The sequence below is a fragment of the Macrotis lagotis genome, chromosome 4, assembly GCF_037893015.1.
Source record: "Macrotis lagotis isolate mMagLag1 chromosome 4, bilby.v1.9.chrom.fasta, whole genome shotgun sequence".
Classification (NCBI taxonomy): Eukaryota; Metazoa; Chordata; class Mammalia; order Peramelemorphia; family Peramelidae; genus Macrotis; species Macrotis lagotis.
In genome coordinates, this window is record NC_133661.1 from 11,497,306 (window position 1) to 11,522,980 (window position 25,675).

The 25,675-nt window shown below is 37.7% G+C and overlaps 1 protein-coding gene across 4 annotated transcripts in view; it reads left to right on the forward strand.

Annotated features, from left to right (window-relative positions):
- Positions 1 to 11,184, forward strand: part of LOC141520601 (lipase member K-like) — a 51,341-nt gene extending 40,157 nt beyond the window's left edge. For all 4 annotated transcript variants that reach the window (XM_074232241.1, XM_074232245.1, XM_074232243.1 and 1 more), the window contains exons 9-10: positions 5,123 to 5,194; positions 7,214 to 11,184. In XM_074232241.1, the coding sequence (XP_074088342.1) occupies positions 5,123 to 5,194; positions 7,214 to 7,453 (312 nt within the window). In that variant the 3' untranslated portion in view covers positions 7,454 to 11,184. The remainder of the gene's footprint in view (positions 1 to 5,122; positions 5,195 to 7,213) is intronic.
- The last annotated feature ends 14,491 nt before the right edge of the window (positions 11,185 to 25,675 follow it).

The window sequence follows — 25,675 nt, forward strand, 5'->3', positions numbered from 1 at the left end:
TGTCTCCTCTATACTATGAGGAGAGGAGGTGGAAGCTTCAGAAAACAGCTGAAACCTTCCCTCTTCTCAGTTAAAGGGTCAGAGTCCATGATGGCAGAATACTATGTACAGTGTCAAAGAGGGGAGCATTTGACTTAATGAGATCAAAGAAATTTTACGGAGACTTGGAGACCCTCATCATCGTCATTGTGCCAAAGGAAGAAAAGCTTAGAAGGCTGGGTGATTTTCATGCTAGAGTGGACTCAGACTATGACAAGTTAGAGAATCCTTGGGAGGAACAGAGTTGGAGCAGCAAGTATCACTAGAAGGATATCTCATGATATTCTCATGGTCAACACTGTCTTTTGTTTATCTAAACCCAGCTAGGAAGTGTTAGAGGTTGTTCTGCTGATCTATTTTTCTATTTGCAAAATGGGATTGAATGTCAGAGACTACCTCAAGAAATATGGTGTTTAAAAGACATTGGAATATTTTTTTTATGTGAGAGGGTTTTACTAGATTTAATTCAATTCTATATGAAATTTCTTAAGGATCCTAGGCACTGTGCAAAGTATTAAGGATACAAAGTATTTATATTAGCCATAAAAAGTCTGACAAAGGCCTGCCCTCAAGAAGTTTGCTTTCTACTGGGAGATAGAATATCTACATAAGTCTGCAAATAGAAAGTTTATAAAAACAATGTAATTTCAAGAGGAAAACAGGCTGAAGAACTGGGGGAATCAATAAAAGCCTCATGCTAGAGGTGACCCTGGAGTTGTATTCCTTAAAGGCAGAGGTGGGGGAAGAGAGCAAGGATATAGAACATTCCAGAAAAAGTGGTCAGCCAGGTGAGACATTTATTAAACACTTTCTGTGTGCTTCTATGCTGAAGCAGACTCTGTGGAGTGCTTAGAGCTTGGTTATTTGCCCAAGATGCCAATGTCATCCTCTTCATCTGAGCCATCATTAGTCTTCTCGATTTTTGTCCTGCCACTAACCTGTGCCGACTCTGGAAGAGAGAGTGAGACACAACTTTGTGCAGCTCTGCCTCCCTTAAATCCAATTTATGCATGAATTAAAAGACATCACCCATACTGTTTTGTTCTTTTTACCTATCTTATGATAATGACGATGTTGATGTTTGTCCTTCCTTCTCAAAGAAGACCATGACAACAGGAAAGTGATGCCATGACAGGCAAATGAACTGGATTTGAATGAGGGGATGCTGGACTAAGTCATCAGTCTCACTTCATCCTCCAGAACTATCTGGGTCCAGTGGTCAGATCTGAATCAGGATGACTACAGATGGCCCTGGATATGAAGCAATCAAGGTTAAGTGACTTGTCCAAGGTCACACAGCTAATAATTGGGTTGGATTTGAACTTCCATTCTCCTGATTCCAAGATAAGTGTTCTATCAACTGTGCCACCTAGCAGAGTGAATGACAGACATAATGAGATTGACATTTGCAAGAAAATGCTATGCCACCATCATTAGTGCCTATGTTCTGACCATAATGAGCCCTGATGAGATCAAAAAAATTTTATGGAGACTTGGAGACCTTCATCATCAATATGCCAAAACAAGATAAGCTTACAATTCTGGGACAGCATGCTAGAGTTGACACAAACACCAGACAAGACAGGGAGTCCTTGGGAGAAAAGGAGTAAGAAACAGCAATAGTTTCACTTACTACTGAAAACTTGGGCCTCTCATGATATTCTCATAGTCAACAATGTCTTTCATTTACCTAAATGCAATAAAACTTCATGGATACACCCTGGTAGTAAACATTAGAATATAGATTACGTGATGGTAAGGAGAAGAGACAGAAAATATGTGCAGGTGATGAAGGCTATGTGTGATGCATTGTGCAGGACTGAGCCTAGACTTATCCTCTCCAAGCTAAAAAATTAATATCTAAGCAAAGAGGCAGCCTTAAGGCAGAATGACTACTGGAAGACCTTATGTCAACAGATTAGTGGCTTCTCTGAATGGTATCAGTTTCCTGATAGCTTGGAGAGAAAGTTCAACCAGCACATAGTTGAAAACAGTGGCGCAGTAAAGGAACAGACAGCTTTAAGAGATTTTGTGGGGGGCGGCTAGGTGGCACAGTGGATAAAGCACCGGCCTTGGAGTCAGGAGTACCTGGGTTCAAATCCGGTCTCAGACACTTATAATTACTTAGCTGTGTGGCCTTGGGCAAGCCACTTAACCCCATTTGCCTTGCAAAAACCTTAAAAAAAAGAGATTTTGTAGACCAGAAGATATTTACACTTTTGGGTCAGAACACTCACAGATATCAAGACTGGTTTGATAATGGGAAATGATATTTTAAGATAATGGAGAAATATAGAAATTGCTCAATGAAAAAGGAGAACTCCATAGTTTACCAACAGGATAGTTCATTCATTTCTAACAGGGCAGCATTTAACTCCATCAAAAGTAAATTACAAGGTGAAGCTTAGAGGAGTGCAGGATTGCTTTCATTTGAACAGTCTTAGGAAGGTTCTAAATGTCATCTGGCAGGAAAACAAACACTGAGGACCTTTTTTGAATGAAGCTGCCATTACTTTACTTCAGAGAGGACTTCAGTGGTTTGGCTATGTTGTTGGAATGTTGAATGCTCTCTTGTGTAAGAGATAATTTATGGAGAATCCCCATAGAGCAAATGTTCTTATGGTGGTCAGGAAAACTGATTCAAGGACACTTTCAAGGTTTCAAGAACTTTGGAAGTGATTGCATGACATGAGAGACACTGGTGCAGGACTGCCCAGCATGGCATACCCTCACCAGAGAAAGGCTGTGCTCTATAAGCACCTTAAAAGAATCACTATATATGCAAATTTAGAGAATCTCCTCCCAAAGTTCATAGAGACTATTTGTGCCCCACCTGAGGTAGAGCATTTTGAGTTTGTGTTGTATTGTAGATGTCTAAGCAGCCTACACACTGCAACTTGATTCGAGCTTAGTGATGTCAACAACCAGTTGAAGGTTGTTGCACAACAACCAATGTGCTAAGTATAGGGCTAAGTACTAGGGTATTCCAGAAAAATGCCCAATAGTTCCTTTCCCCCAAGGAACTGAGAGCCTGAAAAGGGAGACAATATACCAATATCTAAATCTCTACAAAAAATTTAACACTGTTGATGTAGCTTAGCTGAAAGAAGTCACCTCCTGTTGCAGGTCACCATCAGAAGATAATTTGGGGGCCAAGCCCCAAAGAAGACCAGGAAGGAGGTGAATGTGAAGAGGGAGAGTATCCAGTGAAGCAAGATAGCCTTCATGTAGGGCATGAAAGGCATGTTGTGTCAAGGATGAGGAAGAGTCCTGGTCCAGTGTCACTGGATCAGTGTGGTGTGTGTGGAAGTAGGTATAAGAATGCTAGAAAGATGAGAGAGGACTAGGTTATGAAAACATTTTAATGTTAAACAAAGCAATTTATATTTGATCCAAGAAATAGGAAGCTACTACAGTTGATTGGGCAGGGAGAATAATAAGTCAGAGCTACCGTTTTTAGAAAACTCATATTGGCAGCTTAAAGACGGATACAGTAGAAATGGGGTCAGAGGAGACGAGGTATAGGAACAAGTTAGAAAGCTATTTTAGTGTGATAAGCAAGAAAATGAGCAAAGACTGAACTAGGGTGGTGGTTGTATCAGTGGAGAGAAGGGGACTTATAGGAGAGATATTTTGGAGGTGGGTCAAAGAAGATCAAGCTTGAGAAAATGCCACTAGTTGGCAACTGGTCATTGGTGACTTTGGCGAGGGAAAGTTGAACACTTATTCAAAGGCACAGAGGCAGAGAATGGAATGAAGTTTACTAATGGTCATGATATGTGGGATTAGAATGAGGATTCAAGCATGATACCAAGGTGGTGAGCCTAATCAACTGGGAAGATGGTGGCACCCTCAAAAGGAAGAGGGAAGTCAAGAAGAGGGGAAGAACTGGAGGGAAAAGGTATTGAGTTGTTTTGGATTTATTGAGCTTAAGATCTCTCCATGACATCAAATTCTAGAAGAATCTGGAAGTTGAATTTGTATAACTGTAGATTAGTAGGGAGAGCAGATGCTAAGATATTAAGACCTGGACACCATTTGTGTAGAGATATTAATTGAACCAACTGAGGCTAATGAGATCACTTTGTATAGACTGAAGAGAAGAGAAGAGAGCCCAAGAAGCAGTCTTAAGGAGTGCCCATGGTAGGTGGGATTGAAATGGATGAAGATTCAACAAAAGAACCGCCCCCCCAACACACACACACACACACACACACACACACACACACACACACACCTATCTATCTATCGATCGATCGATCAATCTAAATAAATAAATAAATATACTAGCAGTAGAGTATGATTCTGGTAGGAACAATTTTACTGATGAAGAATATAACCTGGGGTGGGTAGGTGGTGCAGTGGATAGAACACCAGCCCTGGAGTCAGGAATCTCTGAGTTCAAATCTGGCCTCAGACACTTAATAATGACCTAGCTGCGTGGCCATGAGCAGGCCACTTAACTCCATTGCCTTGCAAAAACTAAAAAAAAAAAAAACCAACCCTAAAAAAAAAAAAGAATATAACCTACATTTGTTCTCCTTGGCCCAGTGGTCTCTCAGGTATGAACACTACTGTCTTGCCTCAAATAATTTTTCTTTACTTGATGATATTCTAAGATTGGATCCTTTGGTCTGTGTTTCTTTATGGTTTGTGGAGATGGAATTTCCATGCCTATTTAATAGTAGAGGAATGAGGTCTAGGCTGTGATTTTACTAGTATAAGAAATTCAGTGAAGAAAGGCCTTCTCCCATTGCAGGTTGACACATGACTATTAGGAGTTTGGACTCATGGAACAGTTAATGCCAGTCATGGGACATTAACTCATGTTTTCTTTCTTTTTCTTTTTTTTCTTTTTAGCAAGACAGTGGGGTAAAGTGACTTGCCCAAGGTCACACAGCTAGAATATCTGAGGCTGGATTTGAGTTCAAGTCCTCCTGACTCCAGGAAGGCTGGTACTCTATTCACTATGACACCTAGCTACCCCTCATCCATGTTTTCTTGATTTGGAAGTCAACTCTCCATCTTGCACTAACTCTTCTATGTTTGTGAACTGGAGAATTCTTTTTCTCTTTTATTCTAGATCTTCACTTCTAGAAGGTTGCAAGCATTTGATTGGAAGGATCCAGTTCTGAACATGATGCATTACAATCAGGTATGCACCACCAGACACGGTCAGGGTTGGTCAAAGATTATCTCCAACTAAACAGCATATTTTCCTGAAGCACAAACCCTGCCTCTGATCCATTTCAGATCAATACCATTGGAGAGAAAGAAGCCATTTGCAATATTCTTGTGCTGCCTATGTATTCATAGGATTTAGAATTGAAAGGGACTATAGGGGAGGCAGCTAGGTGGTACAGTGGATAGAGCACTGGCCCTGGAGTCAGGAGTACCTGAGTTCAAATCTGATCTCAGACACTTAATAATTACCTGTGTAACCTTGGGCAAGGCACTCAACTCCATTGCCTTAAATAAATAAAATTTTAAAAAAAGAAAAAAAGGGACCGTAGGGATTATTTAGACTAATTCTTCCCCTACATAAGAGATACAGAAAATGAAGATGATTTGTGCATGATCTCACAATTAGTAAACAAAGTAAACAAAATCTCATCTTGAGATTTCAAATCTATCTCTTCATCTAAGAGATCTCTCTATGATACAGTGGTTTGAATCAATCACACCTGGTTAGACTAAATCTCCCTTTAAAACACTTCAAGCTGCCTTTGGTCTTCTGATATTTTTAAAAAATGAATAATTAGAAGATGAGGAGAAAATGAAAAAAGTCACACTTGAAATCAAAAGATCCAAGGTCAAATGCCACTTCCTAACTAACAAATTGTGTAGAAAAATGACTCCACAGCTCTCAGGATTTGTTTTTTCATCTTTAAAAGTGATTCAGATGGGGCAGTTAGGGGGCACAGTGGATAGAGTGCCAGCCCTGGAATCAGGTAGACCTGAGTTCAAATGTGACCTCAGCCCCCTAGCTGTGTGACCTTGGACAAATCACTTAATCTCATTGCTTTGAAAAAAAGCGATACAGATTCTGGCACTCCCTACCTCTCATGGTTGTCCTAATGGATCTGAATTGGCAATCATTAGCAATCTAAGGAGAACTTGCCCTGTGGGGATCACATTTGATTTTGTGTCCAAAATCAGACCTAAAAAGCACATCTTAGGGGAAGACCTCGATGAGCAGAAGCCATGGAACAAGTAGGCAAATGAAATATCTTGGAACTATACCATAGGATGGAGCAGTTGAAGGGAGATGATTAACTTGGAGAAAAGAAGGTATGGGGATGTGGAGACATGAAAGCAATATGCATTTCTAAAGTTGTTGAATGAAAGAGAGATGCAATTCTCAGTTTAATATCAGAAAACAACCAGGAAGAGTTGGGAGGAAGAGCTGGGAAGAAGGGCTAGGGTTGGGTGGAAGATATCTGTTTCATGCAAGAACAACTTCATAAGAATGAAGAGGATGCAAAACACAGTGACCTACTTCAGGAGGTGGTGTGCTTGCTCTGAAGGGCTTCAAGCTGAGGCTTGATGATTATCTATTCAGAATATGGCATTGGTGATTTATGTTCTAGTGTGGGTTGTATTCAGAGGTTTGTGAGGGTGCTTCCTTCTCTGTGAACCTATGATTCTTAACTCTAGGAAAATAACGATAATGGGGGGGGGGGGGAATCTTTGAAAGGAAGATTGTTTTCCTGCCCAGATTAGGATATAGTCATAAAATCTCCAAGGGATTGGACACCCAATGTTCATCCTTCATTTGAGGGACATATGATAGAAATTCTGAACTATATTTTCTGACCACAAGGAAGGTTACAGTTCAATATCACTGATGATAAACTGGTCTCCATGTCAGCATTTGGGTATTTAAAAAAACTTGAAAAAATAATAATTTCTGATGCCCCTTTGGTGATAACAAAGAGATAATGCTTACTTTTCAGTTCTTGCCAGAATGACACTTCTCACATTAATCTATAGATGTGTAATCTATGTTTTCAACATGACTATTCAGGCATTCATTCTCACCAAGGTCATTGTCTTTCTCAAAAAGATTATGTAGCTCTTGGAGTATTGAAGAAATTGATTTATCATTGTAGGAAAGGTTTCTCCTAGTATGTGGTTCACTGAGGAAACATTTTCCCCTTTGATTTGCCTCCAGGTCACTCCTCCTTTGTACAATGTGACATTGATGACAGTACCAACTATGTTATGGAGTGGAGGAGAAGATGCGTTTGCTGGCCCCTTAGATGTGGACAATTTGCTCCCTAATATCTCTAATCTCATTTACCACAAGAGAATTTCCTACTACCATCACATGGACTTTTTCCTGGCAATGGATGCACCTCAACAAGTTTTTTGTGAAATAGTTAATATGATAAAGAAAAATATGGAAACTTAAATACCTTTTTTAATGTTTTCTCCTCTCTCTCTCTCTCTCTCTCTCTCTCTCTCTCTCTCTCTCTCTCTCTCTCTCTTTCATCACAACTGAGCTGGAAAAAGTAGATTCAGAAATGCTTTTACGTGTGTGTAAGAAGACTTGCTCTCCATACCTGTACTTCAGAAAACCCTGGGAAAGAGCAGTGAAGTCATTGCTTTCAATGTGTTATGTAGCACAGTGGGTAGAACAGTGGCCCAGACACTTGCCACTTCCTAGCTGTGTTACCTTGGGCAAGTATTTAATCCTGATTGCCTCGCATCCAGGGTCAGCTCCAGTCATCCTGATTCCTATCTGGTCATTGGATCCAGATGACTCCAGAGGAGAAAGTGAGGCTGGGGATTCGGTCAAATACAATTCTTGTCCTTGTCCTGCCACTATTTTTCTGATGTCGTGGTTTCTTCGAAAACAAGAGACAAATAATAACAAGAACCCCTATCACAAGAACTCCTATCACACTTTTTTATGATGAAACTCCCTGAGAATGTCATTTGTAATGATACCCTCCACTTCCCTTCTTCTCACTTTTTTTTCTTAAAGTTCTACTATCTGGCTTTTTACCTAATCATTCAATTGATTTTAGCATGACCCAGCTGTCCTTTATCCATATCTGATCATCAAACCTTGATGGCTGCAGAGGAGAAAGTGAGGCTGCCAACTTTGCAGAGCCCTCCCTCATTTAAGTCCAATTCACCTGCATGTCCTGACAACATGTTCCTGATGTTTTGGTCCCTTCAAGCACAAAGGACAAACAATAAGAGTTACCAATAATCTCTTAATAAAATTAATGTCATTTTCTCCACCCTCATCCTGCTTACCTCTACAGCCTTTAACACTACTAATCACGCTCTTCTCCTTGATGCTCTCTTCTCATTATGTTTTTAGGAACTGCATTATCCTGGTTTTCTTCCTACTTTTTTCCTTTTCATTCTCCTTTGTTCCATCTTCATTCAGCTTCCTCTGATAATGGGCAGTTGGGTGGTGCAGTGGATAGAGCACTGGTCTTGAAGTCAGGAAGATGGAAGTTTGAATTCAGTCTCAGATACTTGCCACTTACTAGCTCTGTGACCTTGGACAAGTCACTGCATCTTGATTGCCTCTCATCTAGGACTATCTCCAGTCGTCCTGATCAATATCTGGCCAACAGACCCAAATGGTCCTGAGAAGAATGTGAGGCTGGTGACTTGGCACAACTTCCCCTCCCTCAAATTCAAATCATGGCATCACCTCCCTGATGTCATGGTCTTTTTTGAGAATGAAGGACAAACAACAACCTCTAATAATGATAGTTGTGTCCCTGGTCTTTGGCCTACAGTTCTCTTCTCTTCTTTTTCATGTAGTGAACATAGTAGCTCCAATAAATTCTATTAGCTTCTTTGTGCTAATCATCCCCAGATCTACTTCTTCAGTCTTACCTTCTCTCCTGTCTTCCAGATTCACATTGACCTTTTAGATATCTCACACTGGATGTCCTATCTTAAATTCAATTATCTTTTCCTTAAAACTGTCCCCTCCTTTGAAGCATACCAGTTACTATTGAGGGTACTGCCATCTTCCGTGTCCCAGACTCAAATCTCATTCTTAACTCCTCATTCTTTCTCACCACACATCGAATCTTTTACAAATCTCACCCATGGAGAGGACCCCTCTGCCTGGGACCCTTCTGATCCAGACTATGGAAGGGGCTATTGAAAACTGGGGTTCCCCAGCCTGCTGTATTGATACTTCCATGAGTCAGAGCTTCCTGGATCACCCTGTTTGATCAATTGGTAACTTGATTATCTTTAATAAACCTTTCTGTCTCTTTTGATTATCTTTGTTAATGTTTTCTATTTCTTTCATTATCTTCATTGTAACTGTCATTCTCACAACCCTCTCAGGAATCATTAGTTAGTGTTGTTGCAAGCTTTCTTTGACTTGACTTTTCTTATAATAATAATAATAATAAACAACTACTAAGTGTTTTTCCCCTTCTGGAATACGTCTTCTTGTAGGTGTGAGTCCAAACTAAAATCATTAATTACACGTGGCTGTCACCAAAAATAGAGTGGTGAATAAATGGAAGAGATTTTGTCCAAAGAAAGAGGTAGAAAATAATTATAGTAACCTGCTATTCGATAAACCCAAAGATTCCAGTTTCTGGGATAAGAACTATTGGATAAAAACTACTGAGAAAACTAGAAAATAGTATGGTGCAAATTAGGCACAGACTGACATCTTCCACTTTATATTAGGTCCAAATGAGTACAAGATTTACACATAAAAGGTAATACTGTAAGTCAGTTGGGAGAACTTGGAATAGTTTATCTGTCAAATTTATAAAGAGGAGAAGAATTTATGTCTGAATAAGAGACAGAGCACTTATAAAATGCAAAATGGATGTGTGACAATTAAATTGAAAAGGTTTTACACAAACAAAACCAAATTAAGCAAGAATAGAAAGCATGTAGAATGATGGAAAACAATTTTTACAGCTAATGCTTCTGATAAAGAACTCATTTCTTTTTTTTTTTAGGTTTTTTTTGCAAGGCAGATGGAGTTAAATGGCTTGCCCAAGGCCACACAGCTAAGTCATTATTAAGTGTATGAGATCAGATTTGAATTCAGGTCCTCCTGACTCCAGGGCCGCTGTTCTATCCACTGCACCACCTAGCCACCCCCAAAGGACTCATTGCTAAAACAAATATAGAATTGTGTCAAGTTTACAAGAATGCAAGTCATTTGTGTTTTGGTAAATAGTCAAAGTATATGAGCAGGAAGTTTTCAGATGAAGAAATTAAAGTTATCTATAGTCACAGCAAAATGTCCTACATTACTATTAATTAGAGAAATATAAAGTAAAACAACTCGGATACCACCACACGCCTATTGGACTGACCACTATGAAAGGAAAGACAATAATAAACATTGCAGAGAATGTGGGAAAACTAGGAAACTAATGCATTGCTGGTGAAATTATGAACTGACGCAACCATTACGGAAAGCAATGTGGAGCTATGCCCAAAGGACAATAAAACTGAGCCTACCCTTTGTTCTAGCAAGACCACCACTAAGTCTACATCCCAAAGAAAACATAAAAAAGGGGAAATAACCCACATAAGCAAATAATATTTATAGCATCTCTTTTCATAGTGGCAAAGAATTGGAAATTGAGAAGATGTCTGTCAGTTGGGAAATGTTTAAACAAGCTGTGGTATCTGAATGTGATGGAATATTATTGTTCTGTAGGAAATCATGAGCAGGAGGATTTGAGAAAAACCTGGAAAGACTTATAGGAATCGATTCTGAGTGAAGTGAGCAGCACGAGGAGAACACTGTGCACAGTAGCAGCAGTTTGGGGTGAAGATAGCTCTTCTAAACAATAATGATCAAAGACAATTTCAAAAGATGTGCTGGAAAATGGCTTCCATTCAAAGAAAGAAATATGAAGTCTAAATACAGACTTAAAGCATTCTATTTTCACTTTTTTAAATTTTTGTTTTTTTCTCATAGTTTTTACCCTTTTCTGATTTTTTAACAACTTGACTAATATGGTGATATGTTTACATGATTGTACATGTAGAATCTTTATCAGATTCCTTGCTGTCTTGGAGAGGAGAGAAGTAAAGGAAGGTGGGAGAGAAATTTGAAACTCAACATTTTATAAAAAATGAATGTTAAAAAAATCTTTAAATGAAGTTGGAAAATTGTTTCTGTTTAGGCCTTACATTGTAATCTCTATAAAATAAGAACTTAATAAATAAATGAGGGGACAGCTAGGTAATGCAGTGGATAAAGCACTGGCCCTGGAGTCAGGAGGACCTGAGTTCAAATCCAGCCTCAGACACTTAATAATTACCTAGCTGTGTGACCTTGAGCAAATCACTTAGCCCCACTTCCTTGCAGAAAGCAAAAAAGTTAAATAAATAAATAAATGACTACTGATTCAGGCATAACTTGGAGTTATTACAGGTTCAGTTCTAGAAAACCACAATAAAGCAAATATCACAAGAAATTAAATCACAACATCTAATCTCAATGGCACCTTCTCTGATTCATGATAATCTTGTCTTTTCCCAACTAACTCTATTGTACTTTGCACAGAATCTATTCCAAATCTACACCCCCCTCCCCTCTCTATCCATTGAAATCCCTGTCTCATTTCACATTGACACTCCAGCAAGAAAAGAGAAATTCTCCCTAATACTACAACTTAGACCTTATCAACATCATTCCCCAACTCTCTTCTTCCATTCAGTTTTGTAAAATAGGGTTCTCCCACTTTTAGCCTTGATGCAAATGCTTTTCATTTTCTCAGGGAGCTTGTTTCCCTTATCAAATCACAGAATCTGAGAATCAGAAAGGACCCCAGAAGTCATCTAGCCCAATCCTAGGTTATTTTAAGTGATCTTTCATAACTTTTTAATCCTTTGACTTCTCCATTTATCAAAATGACACCCAAGTCCCTCTCATACTAAAAAAAAAACAAACCCACTTTCATTTGACTGTATCATCCTTTTATTTCCTTTGTATTCACATACAGGGTTCTAAAGGAAGCCATCTACTTTCATTGAATCTACATTCTCCCCTCCATCTTACTTCTCAACTTTTTGTGAACCAACTTCTGACACCAGTATTCAACTGAGACTTCTCTCTCCAAGTTGAATAGAAGTCTCTTACTACTAAGTCCAAAGGCTTTTTATGGTTCTCATCCTCCTTGTTCTCTCTGTCATGCTTGACTCCGATGGCCAGGTGACCATCCTCTCCTGGAGACTCTCTCCACTTTATCACAGCTTATTCCTGGTTCTCAGTCTTGTTTCCAGTTTCATCCATATTTTTCCTCCTTAGGCATGGGTGTCTGCCAGAATATGTTTCTGGGCAAATACACAAGGCAGTTAGAACATGAATAAGTCAGATTGAGTTTAAGCCATGTCATATAACAGGTCTTAGGATAAGCAAATGAGAAGCCAAGAGAAAGGAACAAGAAACACAGATAAAAGATTCATGAAATCTCAGAGTGGAAGTAATCTCAAGGCCCCTCTTTCTCTCTGAGCAAGAATCATTTAGAATGTTCTATTCAGGTGGGGACTCCTCTTTTGCAAAGGAAATCAATAAACCAGACTGAGGGACAGCAAAATCAGGTCATACATCAATCCTGGGTTTAAAGAAATGGTGATTTTTAACCTGGAGAAAGTCTGAATGGGACAAGAGAAATGCCTCCTAGTGCCTGAAGGAAGAATTACACTTGTTCTGCTTGTGTTCAGAGGGGAAATGCATAGGAGTTGGAAAGAGAAAAAAATTATAAGAAAAAATACAAAGTCATAAAAATCACTATGATGATAAGAACTTTCCAAAAAAGAGGTTGTCTTTCTAGCCATCCCAGATGTGTTTCTGTTCTGAGGGTAACTCTTATAAAAGACTAGAAGCCTTTATGAGTCCCTGGGAAAAAGAAAGGATTAAATTGAATTTTAGAGACCAAAAGTCTAGGAGAGAATTCATACCTTAAATGTAGTACCATGAGACTAAAGATCCTTTATTTGGGTTTGGAGGATGAAGGTGTACCTCTCAGGTTATCTCTAGTATCACCAGGTTTCTTTTCCTTGCAAGGACAGTACAAGAGGGAGGCAAGGGTCTAGGCAGCTGCATTGGTTCCGGCTCAAAGGTGGTGGTCACTCAAGTGGAAGGTGGCTCCATATTGATCTTTTGCTGTCTATTGCCAATCTTCGTGGTTTTTTATTTATTTCTCATTTTTATTTGGATATGGGGAGAAAGGAGAAGCAAAGGCCAAAAATACTCAATAAGCATTGAGATCTTAGGTATTTGCATAGGAACTAGGATACTGTTTACTCCCATCAGTGAAAGTCAAGATACAGTCCATATTCTGAGATTCACTGAGGAAATTCTGAGAGCATGTGTAAAGTAAAGCAAGGGAGAGATCAAGGGGAAATAATCCAGGGAAGTCATCTCCCAACTCCCTAGGTTTGTGTAAGCCCAGAGCTTGGGATGCTGGGTCACAGATCACCAAAATGCCAGATGCTATTACAGCAACTGAAAACAGTGAGACCCACAGAAGGCTGGTGAGTTACCACAGCCAGATTTCTGAAGCCCAAGGCTATTTGAAAAGATCATGAGCTTTGCTATCAGAGGAGCACCTGGGTTGGAATCAGATCAGCAACTCTTTTATCAATTAGGTCACCTTGGTCAAGTGTCTCTGCTTATCTCTTTCTTCATGTCCTCATTCAAGATGGGAATAAATGCATTGTATTAGCTACCTTCTTGGGTGGTGGTGGTAGGGAAATTGTTTTACAGGTCATAATGATGCAATAGAAATGGAAACTGGGCCTGGAGAGCTAAACCAAAAGGACCTGCCACTTTTCTCTGCAGACATTTGGCTTCAGAGCTTCCCTGTGATTGGGGTAGGCACTCAGGTCTGTCCTGAGATTGTTTTTTTTTTTTGGTGGGGAGTGAAGGAAGGGTTGAACATCTTACTCTTTCTGCCAAATATCTGGGCAGGCGCTCTCAGCTGCTTCATTAACTCCTACAGGACCTGTGGCAGGAACCTTCAAGGACCAAAAGCCATATGGTACATATTAGATAGGAGTAGTTTTCTTTTTTTTTCCATTGAGGGAAGTAAGTGGGAGAGTATTGCAACAAATGATTAATTAAAAAAATCAATTAAAGAATACCAAAAAGGAGCATTTCTAGAATTCTAATCTTGGATAAATTATATCTCAGTACTGTCTTCCTTTGTGGAAATGGGAAGAGTTCTGACTCTGCTCATAAGAAGTAGGCCTGGTTTACTGGAAAGAACTGGAATGAAACTAAAAGACTTGGGCTGTAATCTTAGCAGTGCTCCTTCCTAGCTCTACATCCTATGCTAGTCTCCTCATCTCTTTTTATTTTTTCAATTATATGTATAAATAATTTTCATCATTCATTTTTTTTCCATTACATGCAAATATAGTTTCCAACATTCATCCTTTTGCAAGCTTTTGCATTCTATGATTTTCTACTATCCTGTCTTCTCTCCCCCCACCCTATGGCATCATCAATCTGATAAAGACTATAGATATTCATTTTGGTAAAACTTTCTCCCTCCCTCCTTGTACAATGTTGTCTTGATTCTGTTCACTTCACTCAGCATCAGTTCAGGTTAGTCTTTCTAGGTTTTTCTGAAATCTACCTGCTCATTGTTTCTTTCCTTCTTTCCTTCCTTCTTTCCTTCCTTCTTTCTTTCTTTCTTTCTTTCTTTCTTTCTTTCTTTCTTTCTTTCTTTCTTTCTTTCTTTCTTTCTTTCTTTCTTTCTCTTTTTGGCAAGGCAATGGGGTTAAGTGACTTGCACATAGTTACACAGTTAGGTAATTATTAAGTGTCTGAGGTCAAATTTAAACTCAGTTCCTCCTGACTCCAGGGCTGGAGCTCTATCCATTGTACGACCTAGCTGCCCTTCATTGTTTTTTATAGAGCAATAATATTCCATTATATTCATATCCAACAGCTTGTTCAACCATTTCCCCAATTGGTGGGCCTCCCCTAAATTTCCAGTTCTTCACCACCACCACAAAAAAAGCTATTATCAATATTCTTGTATAGGTAGATCTTTTCTCCTTAATTGTGATCTCTTTGGAACACAGAGGAAGTAGTAGTAGTACTACTGCATCAGAGTATTCACAGTTTTATTGCCCTTTGAACATAGTTGACAATTGTTCTCCAGAATGGTTGGATCAGTTCACAATTCTACCAAGAGGGCATTAATGTCCCAGTTTTCCCATATTCCCTCCAATGTTCTTTATATCCCTTTTCTGTCATATTTGTCAATCTGATAGGTGTGAGGTGATACCTCAATATTGTTTTAATCTGTATTGCTCTAATTACTAGTGATTTAAAGCATTTTTTCATATGACTACAAATAGCTTTTATTTCTTCATCTAAAAACTGTCTGTTCATATCCTTTGACCATTTACCAATTGGGGAATGCTTTGCATTCTTATTAATTTGATGCAGTTCTTTCTATATTTTAGAAATGAGGCCTTTATTAGAAACACTAGCTATAAAAGTTGTTTTTTTCAGCTTTTTTCTTTTCCTTTTTTCATTTTGTTTGTGTAAAAACTTTTCAATTGAATGTAATTGAAATTATCCATTTTATATTTCATGATTTTTTTCTATCTCTTCTTTGGTCATAAATTCTTCTCTCCATAAATCTGACAGGCAAATGATTCCTTACTCTTCTAATCAGCTTTTGGTATCATCCTTGATGTCCAAATCATGTACTCATTTTGACTTTATCTAGACTTTGAGATATTGGACTGTGTCTAGTTTCAGCCATAGTATTTTCCACTTTGCCCAGCAGTTTTTGTCATATAGTGAGTTCTTATCTCAGCTGTTAGAATTTTTGAGTTTTTCAAACAGTAGATTATTATGATTATTTACAACTACGTCTTGTGGCTGATCTATGGCTCTATTTCTTAGTCAATACTAAATATTTCCTAGTCAATACTAAATTGTCTTTATAATACTATTTGAGATCTGGTACAGTTAGGTCACATTCCTTGGCATTTTTTTCATCGATTCCCTTGATATTCTGTATCTTTTGTTCTTCCATTTAAATTTTTCTATTACTTTTTCTGTCAATAATATATATTTTTAGGTAATTTGATTGGTGCTACTCTAAATAAGTAGACTAATTTAGGTAAAATTATCATCTTTATTATATTAGCTCGGTCTTCTCATGAGTAGCTGTTAATTTTCCAGTTGTTTAGATCCGACTTTATTTGTGTGAAAAATGTTTTGTAATTATATTCATATAATTTTTGGATTTGTCTTGGCAAGTAGACTTCCAAATATTTTATGTTGTTTACAAGATTCACCAGAATTTCCTTAAACTAAAAATGAGTTAATTAAATTTATGTAATAAATGAAGTTTAATTCTCTAGAATCTTGCCCAACCCATGGGTGAATGGCATCCTTGTGAATACCAACAGTGCTACAAAATTTGGGGGTGATTTATAGAGACTGAACAAAGAGTCATAAACCTTTTGGTGGCCAACCAATCAGGTTACACATTTGTACTTTATGATTATCTAACCCATCCATAAGGTCTGCTCCATGTCAAAAACTAACAAGACCCAATTTGCCCCAGTATTCCTGTTTTCCCACGATGTTCTTTCCTCTGATTCTTAAAGTCAATTTGAAAGCCACCATCGCAAATGCAAATTAGAGAAGGGCTATATTTCACAGATAGAGGCTGCCTTTTAGGTTTTATCTAGAAGCACATTCCAGACTTACAGAATGGCTGATAGAACAACTTTTAATCAGAAATATAAAGATCAAGAAATGTTAATAAAATTTTAAAGAATATTAGATTAGACAATAATTGTTTTGAATGGAATTTCTCTTTCTAACTCTTGCTGTTGGACTTTGTTGTAATGTATAGAAATGCTGATGATTTATGTGGATTTATTTTAAAACCTGCCACTTTGCTACTGTTGTTAATTGTTTCAAGTATTTTTTTTTACTGAATTCTCTAGGATTTCTCTAAGCATACCATCATATCATCTGCAAAGAGTGATAATACTATTTCCTCATTTCCTATTCTAACTCCTTTAATTTCATTTTCTTCTCTTATCACTAAAGCTAATAATTAGTACAGTGTTGAATAATAGTAATAATAGCAGGAATCATTGATTTACCCCTGATCTTATTGGGAATATTTCTATTGCTCATTTCTATTACATATAAACTTGTTGGTTGTTTTATATAGATACTACTACTTCTCATTTTAAGGAAAAATTCATTTATTCCAAAAAACACTATTCTCTTGTGTTTTTAATAGGAATGAATACTATATTTTGTCAAATGCTTTTTCAGTATCTATTGAGATAATTGTATGATTTCTGAGATGATTGATAATGTTGGCAAATTTCTAATATTAAACCTGTCCTGCATTACTGGTATAAGTTCCATGTGGTCATAAGGCATTGTCCCAGTGATAGTTTTACTAATATTTCATTTAAAATTTTTGTATCAATATTCATCAGGGAAATTAATCTATAATTCTTTTTCTCAGTTTTGGCTCTATTTGGTTTAGATATCAGCACCATGTTGTGTCATAAAAGGAATTTGGTAGAACTCTTTTTTTCACCTATTTTTTCCAAATAGTTTATACTGAATTATATTTAATTATTCTTAAAATGTCTGGTAAAATTCACTTGTAAATCCATCTGGCCTAGAGATTTTTTCTTGGGGATTTCATTGATGGCTTGCTCAATTTCTTTTTCTAAAACATTATTCATTTACTCTTCTGTTAATCTCAGCATTTTGTATTTTTGTAAATATTCATCCATTTCACTTAGACTGTTAGATTTGTTGGCATTCAGTTGGGCAAAATCACTTTAATTTCTTCTTCATTAGTGGGGAATTCGTATTTTCAATTTTTATATAGCTAATTTGATGATATCCTTCTTTTATCAAATAAAATTAACCAAAGATTTATCTACTTTATTTTTTCATAAAACCAACTCTTATTTTCTATATATTAATTTGATAATTTTCTTACTTTCAATTTGATCAATCTCTCCTTTGATTCTCAGGATTTCTAATCTGCTATTTAATTATAAAAAAAAATTCCCCTAAGAACTGCTTTGGTTGCATCCCATAAGCTTTGATATGCTGTCTCATTATTGTTATTGTCTTGTATGAAATTATTAAGATTTGTGGTTTGACCCACTCAGTTCTTTAAAATTATATTATTTAGGTGCCAATCAATTATTTCAAGACCTTCTTTTCACGATCTGAAAAGGATGCATTTAATATTTCTGTCTTTCTGCATTTGATTGCACATTCCTCAAATCATGAGTACCTTGCTCATTGTTTGCTATGACAATGGGCTGCTATCAACATTTTTGTTCACACAGTTCTTTTCTTCTTTCTTTGTTCTCCTTTGGGGGTAGAGTAGTACCACTGAGTGAAAGGGTCTAGATATAGTTTAAGGGTCAATTTGAGGCATTGGTCCAAGCAGGTTTCCAGAATGGCTTATTCAGTTCCCAATTTCATTAATAGTGCATTAGTATATCTGTTTTCCCACAGTCCTCCAACATTTGCCCACTTTTTTTAAAATTTTGGTCAACTTTTCCAATCTGGTGGTTGTGAGGTGGAACTTCAGAGTTGCTTTAAGTTGCATTTTTCTGATTATTTGTGATTTATAGAATTTTTCATATTGAGAGCTTGTTTCTATAATTGTCTATTTATGTCTTTTGATCACTTATTTCAAAAATGGTTCTTACTGATGCAGGGGAAAGATGAAGAGAATTGTGAATGTAGAAATTGGGTGGAGATGTACTTCTAACATGCTCTTGAGATGTAAATTGACTAGAAGTAGAGAATTATGATTGTAACAGAAATAAAATTTGTTATCTTAAAGGCTGCTCAAATTGGGGGAAGATCCCTATTGCCATTGATTCACTGTTTAATGAAAAATTTGTGTCCTGATCTCCTTAGGCTTTACCCTCTGCCTAATTCCTGGTCCAGTAGGAGAAAGGGAGTTTACCTTTTGCCCTCTGGATAAGAGACAAGACATAGAAACCTGGGTTGGACTCCAGTTCCCAGTTTTCTCTGACCTGTGGTCCAGCCAACACTGTTTGGCTGTTCTTTTATCTCTCTCTCTCTCTCTCTCTCTCTCTCTCTCTCTCTCTCTCTCTCTCTCCCCCCCCATCCTTTCCTGTGTTGTAAATGCTTTTAATACATTTTTTGTTTTATTTCTACTTTTGCTTTTCCAAATCTGAATAATGATTCCTCATAGGCAGAACTGAACTCAAGTAGCCAGCAGAAACATTATTATGAATTTGAAGCAATTCCCCATATATTTTAGAAATGACCTTTTTCTGAAAAATTTGTTGAAAAAGTATTTTTCTGCAATTTACTGATCCTTTTCTAAAATTAGTTTGATTGTTTCTGGATGTGCAAAAAAATGATATTTTATGTAAACAAAGTTGACTGATTAAAATCTTTATCAGTGAACTTCTTTATCACTTGTTTGGTTATGGACTCTTTCCCATTGAAAAAAATCTGAAAAATGATTCCTTATATTCCTAATTTATTTATAATATCATTTTGAAGTAGGGGAAATATTGGGTGGAAAAATTTGTTTTATAATTAATCTATCCCCTCTGCATTTATCATGTACCTTACATAAACACTGAACCTTCTCCCCATCCATCCAATCCCATTGTTCAACCTAAGAGAACAGGTCAATGAACTTTTAGGAAAGTATCCCACTCCTCCCTGGCAAGGACTTCTAAATCCCTATCCCCAGGTTCAAAACAACCCTCTAGCAACAAAATAAAGGATCCCTGACCTAGTCTGAAAGGATTAAGTCTTTGAGCTATTGCACCTTTTCTAATCCCAACTCTACCTTAAAGATATATATCACTTGAAAACACTAAATTGCCCCTCAGGACATACATAGTCTATGTGACCTGCTTAGTCTGTGTTACCCAGTCATTAAACTAACAGCACCCTAACTCCTCCCTTATCCCTTTCCCAGCATGTATACTATTTAACCTCAGTCTTATCCCATGCTGCCTATTGATTTGGCCAGTCACCCTGCTGGTAGCTGCTATTATCAGCCCAGTTGCAATGTCCTTCAACTGTCCTTAATCTCTCTCTCTTAGTTTTGCTGCTTTCTTTGGGAACTCAAATGATTTTCTGAACTGTCCAATTTCCTTGTTACTTTAATATTAACAGTAATGCATAGATCCTTTATCTCTAAATTGTTCTGGGTCAGAGTTGATCTTTTAATTGAATTCTTTCACATTTGCTCAAACCCAAACTCAGACACATTTCCTGACAAAATGTGTAAAAGGAGATATCTATCTATCTATCTATCTATCTATCTATGCATATAAGTATTTATATATATATAGATATTTATTTTATATATTAGCATGTATATTGAAAATAGATTATATAATGGAGGAATACTATGAATTTTTTAGCATTCTTTCTGGTAAACTTTTAGAAATGACAAATGAAATCCCCAGAAAGACAGAGTTCCTGGGTAATTAATCTCAATTTATTCATTGGACTAGTTTATAAACACTTTTAAATCACCAGGCAGAGAACTCCCTTGAAAAATAAAACTCAACCCTGATTGATGGACATTTAATGAGCAGATAGGATAAATGTTTTCAGCTCCTTCTGTCAGGAAGTGACTGAAAGTATTTGGGCTGGGGAACCCTTTGCCAGGTGAACTCCCTGCTTTGTTTTTTTTCCTTCATGAACTGAGTTTCCCATAATAGTGTATGCTACCAATGACTCATAATTATACTTAGTCCAGAGTGATTAAAATAGCTTTAATTAATTAGTTTATTTTCCAAGAAGGACCATCTCTCCTAGCTAGAGAAAGGCTGTAAATTATGACAATATACAATCTCATATGTAGCTTGAAAAGCTTGTTCCTCTCCTTTGTGCCAGTCATTGGTGGGGGTTGCAATCTAATTAATCCATTCACCCCTATATGTTTTCCTCACCCTGGTCATTATACTAAGGAGGGGAGTGTATAGTAATATGTATGAACCTCATTGAGCAGGAGCAAAGGACAAGAACACAGACCCTAGGTCAACCCCTGACTAGTTGAAGTTGGTTTTAATCTCCCCCTGGGTAAGGAGGTTTCATGTCGGGTGAGGAGGCCTCACTCTGCTCAATAGTTGGTCATTTCTTTTTTCTTTCACTCACATACCTGTACATAGGTTCCAACAGCCAGGGGCAGGTCTCAGTCTTTGTAATATAAGCTAACAATTCCTCCTTTACATTTCATGGGAGCTAAAACACCCACATTCCTGATAGTGTAATATTAATTTCTTTCAAGATAACATATGTGAAGTGCTTAGCAAACCTTAAAAAATGAATTCCTTTTTAGTGAGATGGTACTAGAGAAGTTTGGGTCATATAGCTGATACATTCCCCCCCCCCCCCAAACTTTGTAAATCTAAAAGTCTAGGGTTAAAATAAAATAACAGAAAATATAGGTTAGACATGAAGTTTTATTCTTTATGATTTAACTTAAACCCATAAGTGGAGGCCATTATGATAATGACCACACCAAGGGGGGGGGGGATTGATCCAAAAACAAAGGGTAGGGGAAATTGTTAAACTCCTTAGAAGAACTGTCTATGAAGCTGTATCATATTAGATGGCACAGCACTTGTCAAAAACTATCACATTATGCAATACTATCTGCGGAATCGTTATTCTTTCTGGATAGGAAGTATAAAGAGGACAGAACAAATTTTCTGACTTTTCTAATCATTTGTCTTTGTAATTGATAATTTGTAATTAACAATAAGGGAATATAACTTTCCATTTCTTACAAAAGAAAGAAATCAGACTTTTTACCAGAAATATAGTTTTGAAAAACTTATACTTTGACAATTTCCTTCAAATAAATCAAGGTCCCCAAAGGGTCAGAAAAAAAGTGTGTCTGGCTAAAGGTTTCAGGGGGTTGAGCAAATGTGAAAAAAAATCACTTAAAAGATTTACTCCTTGGTGGACAAATGGAATAGACTAGGTGCAATAGCAGGAAATGATTATAGTAATTTGCTGTTTGATAAACCCAAAGAGTCTAGCCTTTGAGATAAAAACTCCCTCTTTGATTAAAAACTGCTGGGAAAATTGGAACTTAGTATGGAAGAAACTTAGATTAGACCAACACCTCACACCCTTTACCAAGATAAGCTCCAAATGGTTACAGGACTTAGACATAAAAAAGAATATCATAAGCAAATTAGAACATCAAGTACTAGTTTACCTGTCAGATCTAAAGGGGAGCAGTTTATGACCAAGGAAGAGATGGAGAACATCACTAAAAACAAACTAGATGGTTTACATTACATTAAATTAAAAATCTTTTGCACAGACAAAACCACTGTAACCAAGATCCAAAGAACTGTAGTAAATTGGGAAACAATCTTTACAACTAATGATTCTGACAAAGGACTAATTTCTAAAATATACAGAGAACTGAGTCATATTTTTAAAACAAAAAGCCATTCCCCAATTGACAAATGGCCAAAGGATATGCAAAGGCCATTTACAGATGAGGAGATCAAAGCAATCGATATGAAAAATTGCTCTAAATCATTAATTATTAGAGAAATGTAAATTAAAGCTTCTCTGAGGTACCACCTCATACCTCTCTGACTGGCCAATATGACCAGAAAGGATAATGATCATTGTTGGAAAGGTTGTGGGAAATCTGGGACACTATTACACTGTTGGTGGAGCTCTGAACTCATCCAACCTTTCTGGAAAAATGATTATCCCCTTTGATCAAGCAATACCACTACTGGGTCTATACCCTGAAGAGATGATGAAAAAAGGATAAAAACATCACTTGTACAAAAATATTCATAGCAGCTATGTTTGTGGTGACAAAGAATTGGAAATCAATAAATGTCCTTCAATCAGGGAATGACTTAGCAAACTGTGGTCTATGTATGTCATGGAACACTATTGTTCTATTAGAAACCAGGAGGGATGGGAATTCAGGGAAGCCTGGAGGGATTTGCATGAACTGATGCTGAGCAAGATGAGCAGAACCAGAAAAACACTGTACACCCTAACAGCTACATGGGGGCAATGATCAACCTTGATGGACTCATTCATTCCCATCAGTGCAACAATCAGGGACAATTTGGGGCTGTCTGCAATGGAGAATCCCATCTGTACACAGAGAAAGAACTGAGGAGTTTGAACAAAGTTCAAGGACTATTCCCTTTAATTTAGAAAACAAAACCAGATATGTTATTGTCAGATCTTGTTATCTCTTACACTTTATGTTTCTTCCTTAAGGATGTGATTTCTCTCTCATCACACTCAATTTGGATCAATGTACAACCTGGAAACAAAGTAAAGACTAACAGAATGCCTTCTGTGGGGGGGGGGGGGGGGGAGGGAAGCAAGGTTGGAGAAAAAAATTATAAAATTCAAAATAAATCTTTAATAAAAAAAGATTTACTCTTGACTCAAAAGAATTGAGGGACAAAAAAAATTCATTTACACATTACTTTGGATATTAAAGTAATAAGGAAATTGAGGAGTAAAATGGGCAATGTTTCATAGGGAAGTGGTTAGAGTTCCCTAACAAAATAGCAAAGCTAAGAGAGAATTTTTTTTGAAGCAATGGGGTTAAATGACTTGCCCAAGATCATACAGATAGTATCAAGTGTCTGAGGTTGGATTTGAAGTCAGTCTTCCTGACTCCAGGACTTACGCTGCATTTACTGCATTCCTTTGCTGCCCCAGCTATGAGAGAAATTAAGGACAGTTGTGGGGGCATTGCAACTGGACTGATAAGCAGCCAGCAGGGGATCAGGTCAGGGTTATTTAGGGTAGTGATGGGCAAGGGATAAAGGAGGAGTTAGAATGGTGCTAGGGAGGGATTAAGGAATGGGTAACACAGACTGCACAGGTTTTATAGACTTCGCGTATCCTTAGGAGTCAACTTAATGCCTTTAACTGCTGTCTGTAAGGCAAAAACTTATTGCCTTCAGGTTAGGTCAAAGATTTGCCTAGTCCTTGAAAGGAGACTAGAGACCAGAGCTCTACCCACTGCCCCATCCAGCAATGAAAAAAGCTTTCAAGAGAAGAGTACAGAGTAGGGTCTTAAATTCTTCACCAAGGAAAGGGAGAAGAGCACAGCCAGTGTAAAGGTAATGAGCTGCTTTAAGAATACTGAGGGCTAGAGAGATTTGAAGTCATGGTGATATTAAGGAACATGCCTTAGGCTTAAAAGTCAGAGGGAGGGGGCAGCTAGGCGGCACAGTGGATAGAGCACTGGCTCTGGCTCAGGAGGTCCTGAGTTCAAATCCAACCTCAGACACTTAATAATGACCTAGCTGTGTGACCTTGGGAGAGTCACTTAACCCTGTTGCCTTGCAAACCCTCCCCCCCAAAAAAAATTATCCTTAGCATGTAACTATAAGTGAAAAAAGTCAGAGGGAAAAGTAAAAACAATAGAGATTGCGATCAGGCAAAGGAAACTGTCAACGAACATGGAAGTGGTATCTTTGTGTGGGATGGTGAGAACAATGCTATAACCATCTCCGTATATAGCTATAGTCAGCTGGGGTAGAGGAATGGGATGGGATGGACGTTGAGGAAGTGAAAATTAGGATGTTGGGAAAGAGGGAAAGAAGCATAGGAAGGAGGGAAGGAGGGAGGGAGGGAGGAAGGGAGGAAGGGAGGAAGGAAGGAAGGAAGGAAGGGAGGGAGGGAGGAAGGAAGGAAGGAAGGGAGGGAGAGAAAAAGGACAGAGTGCCAAAGACATCTGTAGACAACAAATAGAAGAATCTGGATTGACTGATAAACAGGGATTGTTTGAAGCTCAAACAAGGAAGAGAGGTGACCAGGTGGTGGTGGTAGAGGGAGAATCTAGAAGTCATAGGGAGTTAGGAGTTTTCATGAATGACGGTGCAGCCACTGCAGCAGAGTGGGGAGGGAGGAAACTTTTTACCTTACATTGGTTCCCTTCCCCAAGCCCAAAGTGTATTTCTTCTTCATTTCTTTCACTGAATTCTTACTTTCTTTGAAAACACAGCACCACTGCACAGATATGTTTACTGAAGCAACAGGAATGATGGATCTGAAATCAGAGGATAAATGGGTTCAAATCCTGCCTCTGACTCATATTATCTGTTTGACCTTGAATGAATCATCTAAACTCCTTATGCCTCATTTTCCTCATCTGTAAAATGAGAGGATTCTACTAAGTGAAACTGGTGTTTCTCCCACTTTTAGACCTCCAATTTGAGGATTCTACACAGAGTCCCTCCCCTAATAGAATAAAGGTTCCTTTTGGACTTTGCTTCCTTTGGAAAAGAGCAGGAAAGAGCAGACTTTTACCAAATTATTTCTGATTGAGGGGGTGGTTGATTGGATTTCCAGTTGCCTCTATCTCCTACCCAAACCCTAGTAATGTAGGTTACTTGCAAAACTGATTTACTGCTAGCATTGTAAACAGAAATGAGGCTTAAATGTCTCCATACATGCAATCAAACTGGCTTAGTCATGAAGTATACACAAGATCCTTCAAAAACAAACCATGTTTTGAGGCTCTAATAGGTTTCTTTCAAACAGGTTTCCTCTCCACCCAGGTAGAGACTATGTATTTCTAGCCAGAATGATTGGCACAATTCTAAAACCTCCCTCAAC